At 38.7% G+C, this 16,494-nt stretch overlaps 2 protein-coding genes across 2 annotated transcripts; both read right to left on the reverse strand.

The window, feature by feature from the left end:
- Positions 1 to 675: 675 nt before the first annotated feature.
- Positions 676 to 1,583, reverse strand: LOC131310414 (E3 ubiquitin-protein ligase SDIR1-like). The gene has a single exon (XM_058337405.1). The coding sequence runs from the start codon at positions 1,515 to 1,517 to the stop codon at positions 774 to 776; it is 744 nt and encodes a 247-aa protein (XP_058193388.1). The 5' UTR covers positions 1,518 to 1,583; the 3' UTR covers positions 676 to 773.
- A 2,691-nt stretch (positions 1,584 to 4,274) lies between these two features.
- On the reverse strand, positions 4,275 to 4,595 carry LOC131309376 (E3 ubiquitin-protein ligase MPSR1-like). Its single transcript, XM_058336029.1, has one exon. It carries the CDS (start codon positions 4,593 to 4,595, stop codon positions 4,275 to 4,277), a length of 321 nt encoding a protein of 106 aa, XP_058192012.1.
- Positions 4,596 to 16,494: the final 11,899 nt, after the last annotated feature.

A 16,494-nucleotide genomic window follows, 5' to 3' on the forward strand; every position in this document is an offset into this window, starting at 1 on the left:
CATACCTCTCAAACCCGCGTGGGGGAATTGCAAGCACAGCTGCCCAGGAAGACGCCTTTATTTAACCCTTTCTCGTTGTAGAATTTTCATAATTCTTTATTTAACCCTTTCTCGTGCAACATATATTTTTTTAATATTTGTGTAACGGGGTGGCACGTGCCCTTGCAATCAATTGAGGCATAATGAGAAGCTCAATATTATTCTTCTGTTGGGTAAATTAAGGGATGTCAACGATTCAGTTTGGTTTGGGATTTGGTGAAATTGAAACGTGAAACCAAAATCTATAAGTAAAACCGAAATAGTCGGGTTTCTTTTTATATAGTCCGTAATTGAAATTGTCGAAGACCTGGTTAGCTATGTTTTTTCCCAGCACCGTGTGGTTAACCCTGTTTTATCACGAACCGACCCGAAATCAGTCCGAACCACCTGTATTGTCATTAAAGATTAAATCATTGAATCCAAGCAGCCTAAAGAGCTACAATAACTTGCGTACGAATTTTATGTCTGAATCTAGCCACAAAATTCGTCTCTAAATCCAAACAGCTGTTGGCATCTTGAATCCACGAGTGGGCAATTGAATGACTCTTCCCCAAATAATTTGGAAACTGCAAAGAATTTCGACTTCTTCCATCACTAGGTAATTTTCAAGCAAGCGTAATTTTAAAGACACAATAATCTCTGTATTACGCATTTACGTATTTGAATCTAGACATCGAATTCGTGTCTAGATCCGGACATGAAATAATCAAACGATAGCGAAAAACAAAAAATTCCTAATCAGCTGTCGGCATCTTGAATCGACAAATAGGGCAAACATGGCTAGTCCTCAACCAAGTCTTGATACACCCCTCGTGAAACACGTGCCTACACGGCATGCACGTGACCTTCTCCCCCTTAACAAACTCTTCCAAACAAACCCTACAACTCTCCCCTCTATCCTCCACCACCCTCTTCCTCTTCAACCCCCTCACCGCCTCCGCATTCGCCGCCACCATCCCCCCGTCCCCCCTCCTCTCTCCCTCCAACACCGACTCCATCAACCCCCTCACCACCCACTCTCTTTCATCGCGCGCGTGCACATGCACCGTCCTCACATCCACCCGGACCGGTATCACCCTCCGACCCATGTTCGGCACCGAGTCAATAAACCTCCGCGCCCTGGTGACAACCTCGTCCGCCACGCGGTCTTGGAACGAGGGTTGGATGCGTAAATTTGCTAGGACTCGGGAGACTATTTGGTGCGACGTCGTGGGGTAGGACTTGAAGCCGTGGGCGGGGATGCAGATTGAGGTTTTGGTAGGTGGGGGGCGGCAGGTGGCGATGAGTTGGGGACGGCGGTGGAGGTTGTCGTGGTCGTCGTGGTAGGGCCGGTTGTAGAAGCGGTGGGTGATTTGGTGGAGGAAGTCGATGTGGATGTGGACAGGGCAGGGTGGTGGGGATGCGGTGGGCTTGTGGTTGAGTAGGGGTGGTTGCCGGACTTCGTAGGTGGTGCTTGTGCGGTGGTGGTTGAATTCCATGGAGAGGGAGGGAGGGAGAGAGAGAGAGAGAGGAAGACTGGAGAGGATCGAGTATGTATGAGTTAATCTCTGTGCATCGGATTAGGCAATTTGTGTATAGTTTCTTAATTTCTAGTAGGTATTTATAAGAGGTGGTAATTTAGAAATCCCTAGTCAAATTGAAACTCTAACTCTTTGAATTCCTGTGTTAAGCTTTTCCAAATCCGGAATTGGGTTGCAAAAGTTATATGTATTTTTTTTTTAAATCGATTCAATCCATTTAACATGGAAGTCCGAAGGCAACACTGATTTCATCACAAAATACAAGAGTAAACTAAAACTATCTAAAACTATTGTAAAGGCACATACTGCCGAAGCAAGAGACCGGTGATAAACGTCAGGACATAAGAACCAGTCGCAGCAAAGGTAGTAGAGTATCCAAATAGACACTCAATTCAAACCCACAATTAGCACAAGTTAAATGTATTTAAGAACCCGAAATCAAGAAAATTTTCAGTAATTTTTTCAGATTTCTTGGTTGGAAAATCACGTGGCAGTACCCCAATATCATTGAATAATTTCCATTAAACTATTAGTAGCCATTTTATGGGGGGAGGGGGGGTTTTCTCGATAAACGAAATATTTTATAAAACTCGAAAGGGGTATATCGAAAAAAAACAAACAAAGACAGAGCTTGGCTGAGCCCAAATTTACAACCACATCCAACCGATCGACAGTTGGAGGCACTCCTGAACACTAGGTTACAATCTCAATTTTCGGATACCGTCTAAGAAAATCTTGAACTCCTCAACAAATTTGGGCTATTTCTACTCGGTCAAGAGATGTTCGTGCTACTGTCAACAAATTTGTCAAGCTTCTGCTGTTGGGGCAAACAGATATGTGTAGATCAGCTCTCATTTTGTTCTGTGTTTTGAGCTTGGATGTAATCTTTGGTTGTACTTTGGTTTCCCTTTTGGTTGGATTCTCGCCAATCTTTTTCCTTCCTTGGTAGCGGGTGGTATATGATTGTCCTAGGCTTAAATGCCAACATAATTGAGATGTAAGTCATTGATTGTGATGCCGACTTTCCCGCTCCCTTTTAATCATTGTAATTTTGTTTCATTTTTTTTTTCTGATAAAAAAAAATTAACATTGAATAATTTTTCCAAACCGGGGGTGGACCCACGCCCCATGTAATTTACTGTATAACTAGCATCAAATTAACCAGCCAAATCTAACATATAAACAAAAAATTTATTCCATACAAATAGTGTTGCGTTTATTTCTTCAGAACCCTTGACGCTAATAAGTATTGTTGAAATCTAATCCTTCCAGACTAGCAATAGCAACAAAAAGTGTGCTATGCACGCAAAAATTGTGTTATTACTCCGTACTATCTTCTCTGTTCCTAAATAAATGTTCGGTGCACAAACTTAAGCCATTAAATAGGCGTATTCTTTTTGTTCAAAAAATTTTAAAAAATTGAAAAAAAAAATACTTTGGGGGCGAAGGTATTTTTTTTCCAATTTTTATAAGAATGCGTCTATTTAACGGCCAAGATTTGCACGCTGGACATTTATTTATGGACAGAGGGAGTATTAATCGGCAAAAACTTTAACCATTCCTGCCGATGTTCGAGTACCGAGCAAATCCCTCAAATAAAGCATTCCTTATGTCAAATATTGTAACTTTTTGACGTTAGCTTCGAAATTACTTTCTATCATGCATATGTGTATGGTAATTTTATATGATGGTGTAATATTTTAACTTTTGCAACATTTTGTTTTTTGTTATGTCGTCAAAAGTTTTTTTTAAAAAAAAGAAAAACACTTCAGATCTTTTATTTTATTGAAGTGAGCTATTATTATGAGCAAATTAAACATATCAATAATGCAACATACAACCATATAAAGTTATTAACTTGGCGCTTACCTTTGAATGCGAACATTGTTCCATGAATGGGGAAACCCTTTAATTTGCTCATTTCTGGCCTTCAAATCACAGTATTGGGCAAGAAATAAAGAGAGGTAAAAAACAAGGCCAATCCCGACATTTGAGTTGCCCAAGTCCAACCCTGAACTTGGTTGCCCGCTTATTATTAAGTCATGAAAATTAAAAAAGTATATAAGTAAAAAAAATAAACAAAATTAAGGTTATATCTATATATCCTCCAAAAAAAGGAAAAAAAAGAAAAGAACATACTTCCCAGAAGAGTTGAATCCTTTTCACAAAGGTTTTAGCACCCGCTGTTGTCCCACAACTCCAAGACATCCTTCATGCAATATCCTCGTCAAAATATATATATTTATTATATACCATCAAAAAAAAAAAAAAATTTGTTGCCCTAGTCCAAAGGTTGCCCAAGCCTAAGGGCTTGCTGGATTTATCACTGGGCGGGCCTTGGTCAAAAACACAATCTAAGAAACAAAATTGACAAAAAAATGTACGGAATTGAAAAAAATGTACAATCTGTTAAATGTAATGACCGATCAGTTGATCTTGATCGAGTCTCGACTGTAAGATTCACGAATGTTTGATATACCGTCTCTTGATGAAACATATGCAACTGGTTTTATTTTCGGAGCTATTCCGAAGGAAGATTTTCGCAAGTTTTTGGAGGGCTTGTGTAATCATGGCCGTTGGCGATTAAGATCATTGGGTGCGGTTTATATGTGACTCGGCAAGTGATACTTAGAACGTTGTGAGGATTTACATCGTTTGGATAGGTATGTCTCGACTGTAAGATTCAGACACGAAATAAACTGTCGGCATCTAGAATCAACAAATAGGGCAAACATGGCAAGTCCCCAACCAAGTCTTGATACACCCCTCATGAAACACGTGCCTACACGGCATGCACGTGACCTTCTCCCCCTTAACAAACTCTTCCAACCAAACCCTACAACTCTCCCCTCCATCCTCCACCACCCTCTTCCTCTTCAAGCCCCTCACCGCCTCCACATTCGCCGCCGCGTCCCCCCTCCTCTCTCCCTCCAACACTGACTCCATCAACCCCCTCACCACCCACTCTCTCTCATCGCGCGCGTGCACACGCAGCATCGTCACCTCCACCTGGACCGGTACCACAGTCCGGCCCATGTTCGCCGCCGAGCTAATAAACATCCGCCCCCGGGAGACAACCCGGTCCGCCACGTGGATGTGGAACGTGGGGTGGACGTGTAAATTCGTTAGGACATTGGTAATTATTTGATGCCACTTCATGAAGTTGGTGGCGAGGATGCAGACTGAGGTTGAGGTTGTGGGAAGGCAGCTGGTGGCGATGAGTTGGGGGTGGCCGCTCGGCAGTTGTCGTCATCGTCATGGCCGTGGTGGGGCCTGTTGTACAAGCGGTCGGTGGTATGATGGCGGAAGTTGATGTGGACGTGGACGGGGGAGGGTGGGGATGTGGTGGGCTTGCGGTTGAGTATGAGTGGTTGACAGACTTTGTAGATGGTCCTTATTATGGGGTGGTGGTCGAACTCCATGAAGTCCATGCATCTAGAGAGAGAGAGAGAGGAGTATTTGTATATTTTTATGATCTCTGTGTAACAGATTATGCAATTTGTGTATAATTTTGCAATTTTTGGGGCTACTAGATAGTATTTATAAGAGCTGGTAATTTAGAAACAAAAAGTCTGCAAATACACAACTTCAGACAGAACTGCCGTCGTGGTTGTCCGATGCATGTAGGCTATTATGTATCGAACGGCTCCGATTGCAATTATGTTTTATAGTTTTTTTTGACTTCCTGTGTTAAACCTCCCCAATCCGGAATTGGATTGGAGAACTATTTATTTATATATACGAATGTGATTAGTTTCCTAAATTATGTTATCTAGTGTTGTTTGATTTACTTGGAAGTGAATACAATGAATCTGTCCTCTAACAATTATGGACTTCATAGCAATATGGTTTAACAACTCTTTCAAAAACCTAGAAAAGAAATGCTAGGAATCAATTTTGTTTACAGGTTTATGGTTAATTTGGACTGCCAGAAATGAGGTTATCCTTAGTAACAAGCATCCAGATGTTGCGGAAGTTGTGGACTTGATCAAAACTAGAGTGGCGTTTTGGATCAAGGCAAAGTTTAATGTTACGGAATACTTAGTGGAAGACTTCAAAAGGGGCATAGAGGTGATAAGGCATAAGAGGATTTGACCGTAGAATTTTGGGAGTGTTGTGATTTCTATGTTTTGCACCTCCAACTGACCTGTTGGAAGTGTCCCCTTTGTTTTTTTTTCGTTTCCTTTTTGTCATTTGGTCTCCTGCTCCTTTTTTGGGGTGGGACCTAAGTGGCCTCCCCTCTCGATGTACCCTTGTCGAGCTCAATAAAAATTTTCCTTTTGCCGAGAAAAAAAAAAGTGAATACAATGAATTTGCACTAGTTCCATGGGTACTGAATTACAAGCAATTGTGTGCAATCACTTTTTGTGTTGGGTTATTTACACATAAATTCAAAACATAAATCCTTTTCTTTCTTTCTTTTTTTGGATCCGCCAAAACATAATTCTTGAATTCATAACTTTTGTATAAATATTCACAACAAATAACATATAAATTCGCAACATGGGATTCATATGTAGCTTTTAATTACAACACTTAAGAATTTCCATGAGACATCATTGTTACATATATGAGGGAATTTAAGGGGAGATCAGGAGTGCCTTTTGAGAGTTGGGTCACTGCAGATTGGGCCCCATCCCGAGCCCAAATACTATGATCCTAACAATTTATGTGATTCGGCTTGTCAAGCAAATTTAGCCTGCAAAATACAGTATTAAATTGAGTAGACATTGTTGCAACATAAACAAAACACGTTTGTTATATATGAGAGAAATTAATTAACTAGTATGACTTGAGAATAAATTTTTAAGAAACATGTTCATTCATAGTGTTATATATTAACTACTAGTATGGCATGAGAATAGATTTTTAAGAAACACATTTGTTCATATTAACACCGAAGTATGAGCAACCTAATTTTGTTGAGGCTTTCCCTACTTGACGAGAAATGAATGGTCTAAATCAAAAAATAAATATATATATTTTCAGCCTGGGTAGGGCTCGAATGAAAGGCACAGCAAGCTGTGTTGTATCCCAACTCTCAGCAAGACCCTCTAATATCCTTTAAGGGGTGTATATAAGAAACGCATAAATAAGAGTGTGTATGATAACACTTCCCGAACTGAATATATGGGCAACATATGCACTACATTGTAGCATATACTAAGGCCCCGTTCCGCTTTCTCCCCAAGCATTCTTTTCAAAAAGAATGTAATTTTAAACTCAAATATAACGAAAATGAAAAATAATTTTTCAATTTTTTTGTACCGTTTAAAAGATCTCAATGAGATCTATCAAACAAGATCTATATTGGTAGAAAAATTATTTGCGTAAACACATGATTTTTGACCTTGAAATTACCTTCTTTTTCAAAAAGTTCTTTTTTTTAGAAAGTGGAACGGCCCCTAAGCCCTTGTACATGAAATTTGATCTTAATTTCAATTTTCAAACAACTAGGAATTTTATGCCACTCAAAACCAAGAATTAGTTGCAAATAGCGCCTACTAAACAGTATGAACAAAACCCTAATGATATGTTATGAGAAGTTGTAAAACATATCAAGGACCACAGAGGTAAAAACGACCCAGCACAATTTTCCCTTGCTAAATGGTATTAGATGGCCACCAAAGTTCCCCCAAACACTTCAGTAGGGGTAGGGAAATCCTTAAATAAGAATTCTCAATGAAGTGTTCAGGGGACAACTGATGGATTAATGTTTCCAAACGATATTATAATTGCTAAATGATATCAGATGGCTGTCAGAGTTCCCCCAAACACTTCAGTAGAGGTAGGGAAATTCTCAAATAAGAATCCCCAATGAAGTATTCGGAGGAACTCTAGGGGACAACTGATGGATTAATAATTCCGAACGATCTTATAGCTTAGTATTTTTGGCTTGTTGGTTTATGCAATGGCTACAAAACCCTAGTATTTATAGTGGCTTTCTCTATGTGCTTTTTTTGCCCTACAGAAAGAAAGATTCAGAATTTCCACACACAATAAACCTGTGAATAGAGAACCTAGCCGTGAATGTGGGCAACATGAAAGGTGGTGAGAATCACAGACTTGTGTGTTTGTGTATTGAGTGGCCATCTGCCTTCCTCCTATCTTCTTTTTCAATTGTCCTCTTTCTTTCAGCTACCTTACAGAAAGAAAGATACTCCTAGATACATACAAAAGATGCTTCTAACCCACAAAACCCTTTTACTTTCGCCTTCTTAGGATGAGTTATTGCAAATGATTCTTATCTTATGTAATTGATAATAGCAGCTTAGGTAATGGTCCTAGCTAATGGAAGATGTCATAAGTATGCGTGGTTAAGAAGCCTGTATTCATTGTCATAGCTTCTAGGCTTCAAGGTTACTATAACCTTCTTACGTACAGCAAAACCTATGTATGGTGTCACTTCTAATTCTGAATTGGTGTCTGAAAGTCCGAAGAATACAAGGGATTTACGTAATTCAGTTTATAGGCTTCCTGAAGGGCAAAAATTAGCTGAAGATTAAATCTCGAGATGAATTAAAGAGCAAAAACACAATGAGCAACGATATATATGTCTCTTATCCTTAAGAGCCCAAGATACGCACCCCTTGATATAGGAAACCCCCATATTACAATTATAGTCCAAAATTGAGTACCCAATAACAAATAACATTTCAGAGCCATTAATCGGGTCGCACGGGTTGCAAGCTGATCACAGTTTCAAATGTAAGCTGAGTTCTCACAACAAGAATTCATGAGAATGACAGTCCGACGTACCCAAAAAAAAAAAAAGAATTCATGAGAAAAGTTGAAAAGGATTGGTCATGGAAGGATGAGAGACCACAAAGTGTAAAATGGTTATGGCCACTCACCCTTCCAAGATATTATTCTCCACCCTTCACTTGATACACATTTCTGGTCAGGTTTAGTTCTGAAAATTTTAATTATCAAACTACATGTACTCTATGTTGGGAGTCTGATTCGACTGAGGTTTCTCAATGTGCGCATCGACCCAATCCGTTGGGAGTATTCACGAAGGCCGCACCACATCACCGGAGCCCAATACAATAAATGGCTCATATCCACTTTAAAGGCTAAGCATGAACTATCCAATTGTAGATTAAGGTCAAACCATCTATTTATCCAATGTGGGACTCAATCCTTCATACATATTCCTAACATTCTACCCCACTGACTTCTTACAGAGGCCACTTATTTTGAACTGGATGAAGACAAAAGTCTTACCTACAAATTGCAAGAACCTAAATTAGGCCATCCCTCCCCAGGGCTCATTTTTACACTCCCTTAGGACTATTCAAGCTCTAATTTACTAATGATCATAAGATGGTAGTAACCAATTTACTTATGAATTATGATAAGCTATAGGATGCAAGGATAATGCCAGACTTCATAAGAGAGGTTGTTGGGAACATGGATGGTAAATCATGGTATAGAGATGCGTAACATGCAATGCTAGGAGTATAGATCTAGCGTTACGTATCATGAAACCGATAACGGGAAAAAGAGAGCTTTGGCTAGAGCAACTGAGAATTAGATTCAAGGAACTAGCAAGTCGATAAATATACGCATATAATTTCAAGCCGTTCTGTTGGGTGTAGGTAACACAGTATATGAAAGAGCAAAAATGCTAAAGGGTTATGTATCATCTAATATTTAAGATTTGTAAACTTGTTATTACTTGGAAATTTAAGTACTCCGTAACTTAGACAAGCTGTGTATACGTTCTGTAGGTTCAACTTCAGTGTGGGATGTCTTCACCCAAGTTGAACCTAGGCCACATATTTCGCTTTCTAATTAAGGTACTCCCTCCGTCCCTTTTTAAGTGTCCTGCTTCGTAACTCTAACTTATTAAAAAGATATCATCATTACACCTTTCACATCAACTTTTTCCTCCACTTTCTTTACTTACCCATCATCATTACACTTTTACTCACTAACTTTTCAAAATAAAATCTACTTTTAGGGACAAAATAGACAATACACCAACTTTTACCCTCCTAACTTTACAAAATGAACACTTATTAAGGGACAGCCCAAAATAGAATACTAGACACAAAAAAAGGGACGGAGGGAGTACGTTATTGAAAATCCCTATTGTGTTTTACATTGGATAGCTAGAAACCTCTTCTATGTGCACTATCGATAAAAACTAAGACAAGGGAAAAGTTCTCGAGTTTTTTTTTTTTTTTTTGAAAGGCGAAAAATTTATTAATCTTTGAAAGCAAATTACAAAGATTAAAAGGAACCTAGACAGCTTCAAGCTAGAGCAAGAAAAAACCCACAAGGGAAAACAACAACTCCAACAATCACAAGCCAACAAGGACCCCAAGGAAAAACGGTAACACACCAAAGTTGGCAAGAAACTAACAAAGAAAACACCCAAAACCCAAAGCTAAACCCAAAAGGGGCACACCCAAACCTAAACATCGAGTTGTACGGAGCATCTTATCCATGAGGAAGCGGAAAGTGAAAGGGAAGTAAGAGGGTGGAATGTATCGTAGCCACTCAACTCGATTTGGACCCATATATAATCATTGATCAAACCCACATTCGCGACTAGGTTCACTACAACAACCGATTTTATCGTACCGAATAGAATTTTCTGTCTTCCTAGTGCTCAATGAAAAGAGAGGAACTCACTATAAATAGTAGCTAGCTATGGTTACTAGCCATTGACAAACTAAGAAGTTTGCGTGAAAATCCATCTAGTGTCCCCTAGAGGTTCCCCGAACACTTCATTGGGAATTACTCTCTTTTCCAAAAAAGTGGTAATCGGCACAAATTCCTGCTGAAGTGTTTGGGGGAACTCCTGGGCTCATTTGATACTACCAAGTGATTTCACAGCTATGATAGAGGTGGTGGCAATGATCTTATTGATCTCTTAAGCTTTGTTTTCCCATCTTGGCCAGGTGAGCATTACAGTAATAGCCATTAGGGTTTCATAACATATACATAGTACGGGATCAATTTTGTGTCATTGATTTCAATCAGCTGACTTCTAAAATTGTGACCAATTTCTCTTACTTAGGCTTCTGCATGATATATGGTCAGAGTTGCTGTCTCTTCTTAATATTCTTGATATGCAACAATTCAGCGGGGGAAGCATGCAGGATTTGGGTACAAGGGTGACATCAATTGGATTCATGGAAACCCCTATATCCCGCTCAGGGCTGGCCCTGAGAATTTGGAGGCTTATAGCGACTTTTAAAATTGAAGCCTTTTTTTTTTTTTTGCTCGGCAAACGAAACTATTATAAAAACTCAAACCGGATACATCGAGGGTGCTCGAGAGAAATAAGAACTACTTACTCGAGCAACCAAAAAGAAATGGCGAACTAAACAACACCCTCCAACTGAAAATTGGATGGCGAAACACCTCACAGCCAAGACATTTTACAACTTCAACAATCTAATTCCATCCAAAAAAATCCTAAAATCCTCCACCGAATACACCTTTATATTGAATTTTGCCTATACCCACATTGCAACTCTAGTTTTAATCAACTCACCCACTTCCTCAGAGCTTGTTGTAGCATTGTTGAACACGTACACATTTCTTACCAACCACAAAGATAAAGGTTTTCTATAAAAATTGAAGCCTTAGGTTTTCTATAATAAAAAAAAAATCATTATAGGTGGTTAATATAAGGTAAAAATATTGAACATGGTATTTTAGTTTTGTAATTTAACTAAAATAAAATTTTAAAATATTTTATACCATTAGAAAAAAAAAATCAAACATAACGAAATACCACTCATACACTACATTTTTTTAACTAATCATGTTATTAACTTTAACCATAAGAATGCAAAAGATATAAAAGCTGTATATTATTTATTTCTAGATCCAAAAGAAAAAAAAATAGAAAATCCTAGATCCAAAAGAAAAAAAAATGGAAAAAAACCTTCGTCAAAAGAAAACCTTCCTAGGAGTTGAGTCAGGGATCTCCCATCCCAATATCACGTATCTCACACAGACCACTTGTGCTAGAATTAACATTGTGTTGAAACATGGAACATTTATATAAATATAATATATTTTGATTTTTTTTTTAAATGAGGCCCTCGTTTTTCTAAAATTTCGGAGGCCTATGGCACCGGCACCTCGGGCTTTAGCCCAAGGCCGGCCCTGATCCCGCTTCGGTATAAATTCAAATTTCTAAGAGGGGGAGCCTCTCTCTCTCTCTCTCTCTCTCTCTCTCTCTCTCTCTCTCTCTCTATCTCTCTTTCTCTCTCTCTCTCTCTCTCTCTCTCTCTCTCTCTGTAAGCACAGTCACAAAACAAAATTGACAAGTAGCTTCAATAAGGAGAGTCACCGCATGCATTATGCTTTCTCCCTTGGCAAACACCCAAAAAAAAAATTAAATCGACAAGTTTCAGGGTAATGGGGCATTCCTTTTTCAGTCTAAGTGCAGAAAAAGAGAGTCACCGCATACATTCTGCTTATTTGTACAAGTGTTAATAGACATACTTATGAATTCACTTTATATGTCTATTTACACCTACCATATATAATCCACAAAGTAAGATGAAGTAAAAATACTAAACTTACAAAAAAAACTCAATGTCCAATGCCGATAAAAATAAAAAAAAAATTAATGTCCAAACGATCATGTTCCTCTCCGATAGCGGAAAAAATTACATAGCTTGTTGAAATTTACAAATGTTTCCCCCTTGATAGTTCTGCCCCTGAATCGCGCGAAGCAGCCTAAAGCATGAACTACTACTAGCTCCAAATGGCTCACAATCACCCTATAATTACTTTCATGGACTGCAGTTTTGATTAGCTTTTAACAGTAAACACTAATCTAGAATTGGGTGCATATGATATGCGCGTTTTGAATCTATCTTGATTGTATAATATTCATCATATTAAGCATTACTGTAGTTGCGTTCCATATTAATTTGACGAGAAGATATTCAATGTCCCTGGAGCAAGGTTGAGCACGAATCTGGACCACATATTGGTGTGAGATGTGGACCACACATTGGTGTGAGATGTAGACTGCACACCAATATGTGGTTCATGCCCAAGTGTGAACTCCACAACAATGTGTGGTTCAGATTCATGCTCAATCTTTTCCTAGGGGATTGAAAGTTTCTCTAATTTGACTCAATTTACGGATTCACATTGTTTCATGTGTATTATGACCGCATAAATGTAGTATGTTCGAAGTGCATGAGAGCATCCCAAACAGCCTTGCCTCTCGATCCCTCCAAAATCAAATGCTGGTTTTGCAGAAGGAAATTCCCAAGTACGCAGTACAACTAATGCCAGAGATATAATTAATTTGTGTATTTTGTGTTTGATACTAGCCACAACTTGCGTATTTTGAGCAAGTAAGGATACTAAACACGCCCGAATCAGCTGTTGGCATCTTGAATCGACGAGTAGGGCAAAAATGACTCTTCCCCAAATAATTTGGAAACTGTTTAAGGATTTTGATGAATTCAATCACTAGGTAATTTGCAAGTATATGTAATTTCAAAGACACAATAATCTCTATATTACGCGTTTACATGTCTAAATCCAAACACCAAATTCGTATCTAGATCCAGACACAAATAATCAAACAATAACAAAAAATAAATAATTCCTAATCAGCCGCCGGCATCTTGAATCGACAAATAGGGCAAACATGGCTAGTCCCCAACCAAGTCTTGATGCACCCCTCATGAAACACAGTCCGGCCCTGGGTTTTTTTTGGCCCTAGGCGAGGTTTCGAAAATGGGGCCTCGCATTTGTTAGTATAAAAATTTGTTGTTCACTATTAGGAAGTCGATGTGGACGTGGACGGGAGAGGGTGGGGATGTGGTGGGCTTGCGGTTGAGTAGGGGTGGTTGACAGAATTTGTAGACGACCGGTCCTTATTATGGGGTGGTGGTCGAACACCATGAAGTCCATGCATCTATAGAGAGAGAGAGGGTATATGTATATTTTTATGATCTCTGTGTAACAGATTATGCAATTTGTGTATAATTTTGCAATGTCTTGGGGGTACAAGATAGTATTTATAAGAGCTGGTAATATAGAAACAAAAAGTCTGGAAATACACAACTTCAGACAGAATTGCCGTCGTAGCTGTTCGATGCATGTAGGTTACTATATATCGAACGGCTCCGATTGCAATTATGTTTTAAAGTTTTTTTGACTTCCTGTGTAAAACTTTCCCAATCCGGAATTGGATAGGAGAACTATTTATATATACGAATGTGATCAGTTTCCTAAATTATGTTATCTAGTGTTGTTTGATTTACTTGGAAGTGAATACAATGAATTTTACTTACCGAACATCCAACCAGTTCGCAGATTATCTTGCTTAATGGGAAGCTGAACAAGATGTCAACCTTGTATTCCTTATGAAAAATGTCCATTGCTATGAGAGAGTTTGTACTTAGAGATAAGCTGAACATTAGGCAAGTTTTAGACTAGACTTAGTAGTTATTTTACTTCCTTAACAAGCTATGTTTATTATGTTGATACTCTTGATGTGGTACTTTGTTTCGTAAGTTTTTTTATGAATTTCCGTTTGACCGGAAAAAAAACAAGAATACAATGAATTTGAAGTAGTTCTATGGGCACAGAATTTTAGATACCAATGAAGTACAGATGGGATGTGTGGGCCAATCTCAAGTCTTACACAAATAATTGGAATCCTTCAATTTGTAGAAGACAATTTTTCTCACTTTTTTTTTATGAAAAAAGAAGAAGAAGAAGAAAAGCTCAACCAAGTACCTTTAAGAATTTGACCCATTCAGTTAATTTTACGATCGGATTTCATGGTTTGAGCACCACATAGCAATGCCTCAGTGACATGCAACAATTTTTTGTTACGTGAATGGAATTGGACCCCAAAAAGTCTGTCGACACAGACAATCTGTGCATAGATCGCAATGTGGAGCCCACTATGGGTCCCACACAAACGATCTAAATGGCACAACGGGAGGTTAAGGAATCAAACATTTTTTCAAAGGCCTCCATGAAAAATCAGCTCTACGGATATTTATAAGTACTCGATCTAATCATCTAATTTTTCATTAAGTTACTAGGATCCAAAAATCTGAATGAAAAATTAGATGATTAGATCGTACTTATAGGTATCGAATTGAACTAATTTTTTACAAGAGCCCTTGAAAATTATTTTAAATTTAATGAACGGCTCAAATCGTTTTTGTGGGCCTCATCACTATAGATTGTCTATGTCAATAGCACCTCTGGTTGGGAACCCTGCTATGGAAATAGAGCATAGCCATCGACGGGAGCCACAGGTGGGCACTTGGGGCCCACTCTGTGTAAAGACCCGTGTTCTTTTTTTTATATAATTGTACAGCTTGTTGAGATGTACCGTGTGGATATTCGGTGTGGATATTCGTAGAAGGGTACAAGAGTAATTAGGCGAGAGGAGCATGTGTGTGTGTGTGGTGAGAGCATGGGATTATTTTCCCATCTCTATTATTTCTCCGGGGGAGAAACTTTCCCCATTTCTCATTTCTCTCTATCGACAGTCTCTCTCTCTTCTCCTCTCATCTGAATCTCACTCTCTCAGTCTCTCAACCAAAATCACTTGAAACCTACTCAAACCAACCTCCAATTTGTCTTCTCTAAGTGATTCAAGCCTTAAATTTCGTGGGTCAAGCTTGGGGAAGGAGGAACCGGCTGATTTGAAATTTCTGGAGTCTAGGGCTTGAGAAATCTTAGGGTTTTGCTCTCCAAACTCAAAGTAGGAATTTCTTACTTTTGTTATATATATGTTTGTGTGTTGATTTTATGCCTTAATCGTGTTGTGGATCATTGGATTTTGTTGTTGAGCTAGCATCTGAATTTCTGCACAAAATCGTCACTTGTAACCTTCATGTATCGATACCATTTTGTCAAGTATCGATACCAATTCGTCATTTTGGGTTCCTGCCTTATGGGTATCGATACCAGGTGTACATGTATCGATACCAATCCTTTTCTAGACAGTTTCGACATCGTTGATCCCTCGTTGATTAGTTTGACCCCTAATCATTTCTAATACCTCTTAAATGCTACTAAACCACCCTTAAACATGGTTGCTCGTCCTCCAATGTCTTATTGCTCGATTTCATTCCTTTGACACACATTAACCAAAATTTTAGATTGGAAAAATACTTCCCGTAGATGAACCTGGGCATTGTCAGAGCCCATGTGAACGAGGGAATGGGGGTCCAAAACTCATTCTTCGCTGCGCGTGGGTGAACGGCGACCATAAGGGATCGCATCTTTCGGGGTATCTTTTTCTCACTAAAATCGAACGTTTTAAGAACACCGATTGGAGCAGATTAATCCGGACTGGTTGCGAGTGCTATGAACCCTATGACCGTACCTCCTTTCAATTATCTAAAAAGTACAATTAATTTCTAGGTTTTAATTAATTTCAATCAATTGACAAAGGGTGGCTACCTAAGAGCCCATTTAAATTATGACAACCCGAGTTTTTAGTTAGTACACATCTCCGTCTCTGTGGATTCTACTCCATACTTACCGGATATTGTGCTACTTCGGTTTCAGCCCTACGCTTGGGGCAACCCATTAATTTAGGACTAGGAATCGGTCAAGCACCACGTATATCTCTGTGTTGTGGAATTGATTGTTGTGTAGTTTTTGCTAGTAGTATTACTTGGTGATTCACATTCATACTGTTAGGGTTTTTTACGGATTATTAGGGGAATCAGATTTTTGAATCGTAAAGAATTTTGACGTCTTCCATCACTGGGAAATTTTCAAGCAGGAAATACTACAATACATACTCCTTATTTAAGTGTATATCATATGCACCCCAAAATATTATGAAATATAGAGAAAATGTTACGAATAGTATTGCTAAAAAGTTATGAATCATATAAAGGTTACGAGATACACCAAAATGTTATGAATCATAAAGAAAATGTTACGATTCGTACTGCTGAAA

Source organism: Rhododendron vialii, chromosome 12a, assembly GCF_030253575.1.
Source record: "Rhododendron vialii isolate Sample 1 chromosome 12a, ASM3025357v1".
Lineage (NCBI taxonomy): Eukaryota > Viridiplantae > Streptophyta > Magnoliopsida > Ericales > Ericaceae > Rhododendron > Rhododendron vialii.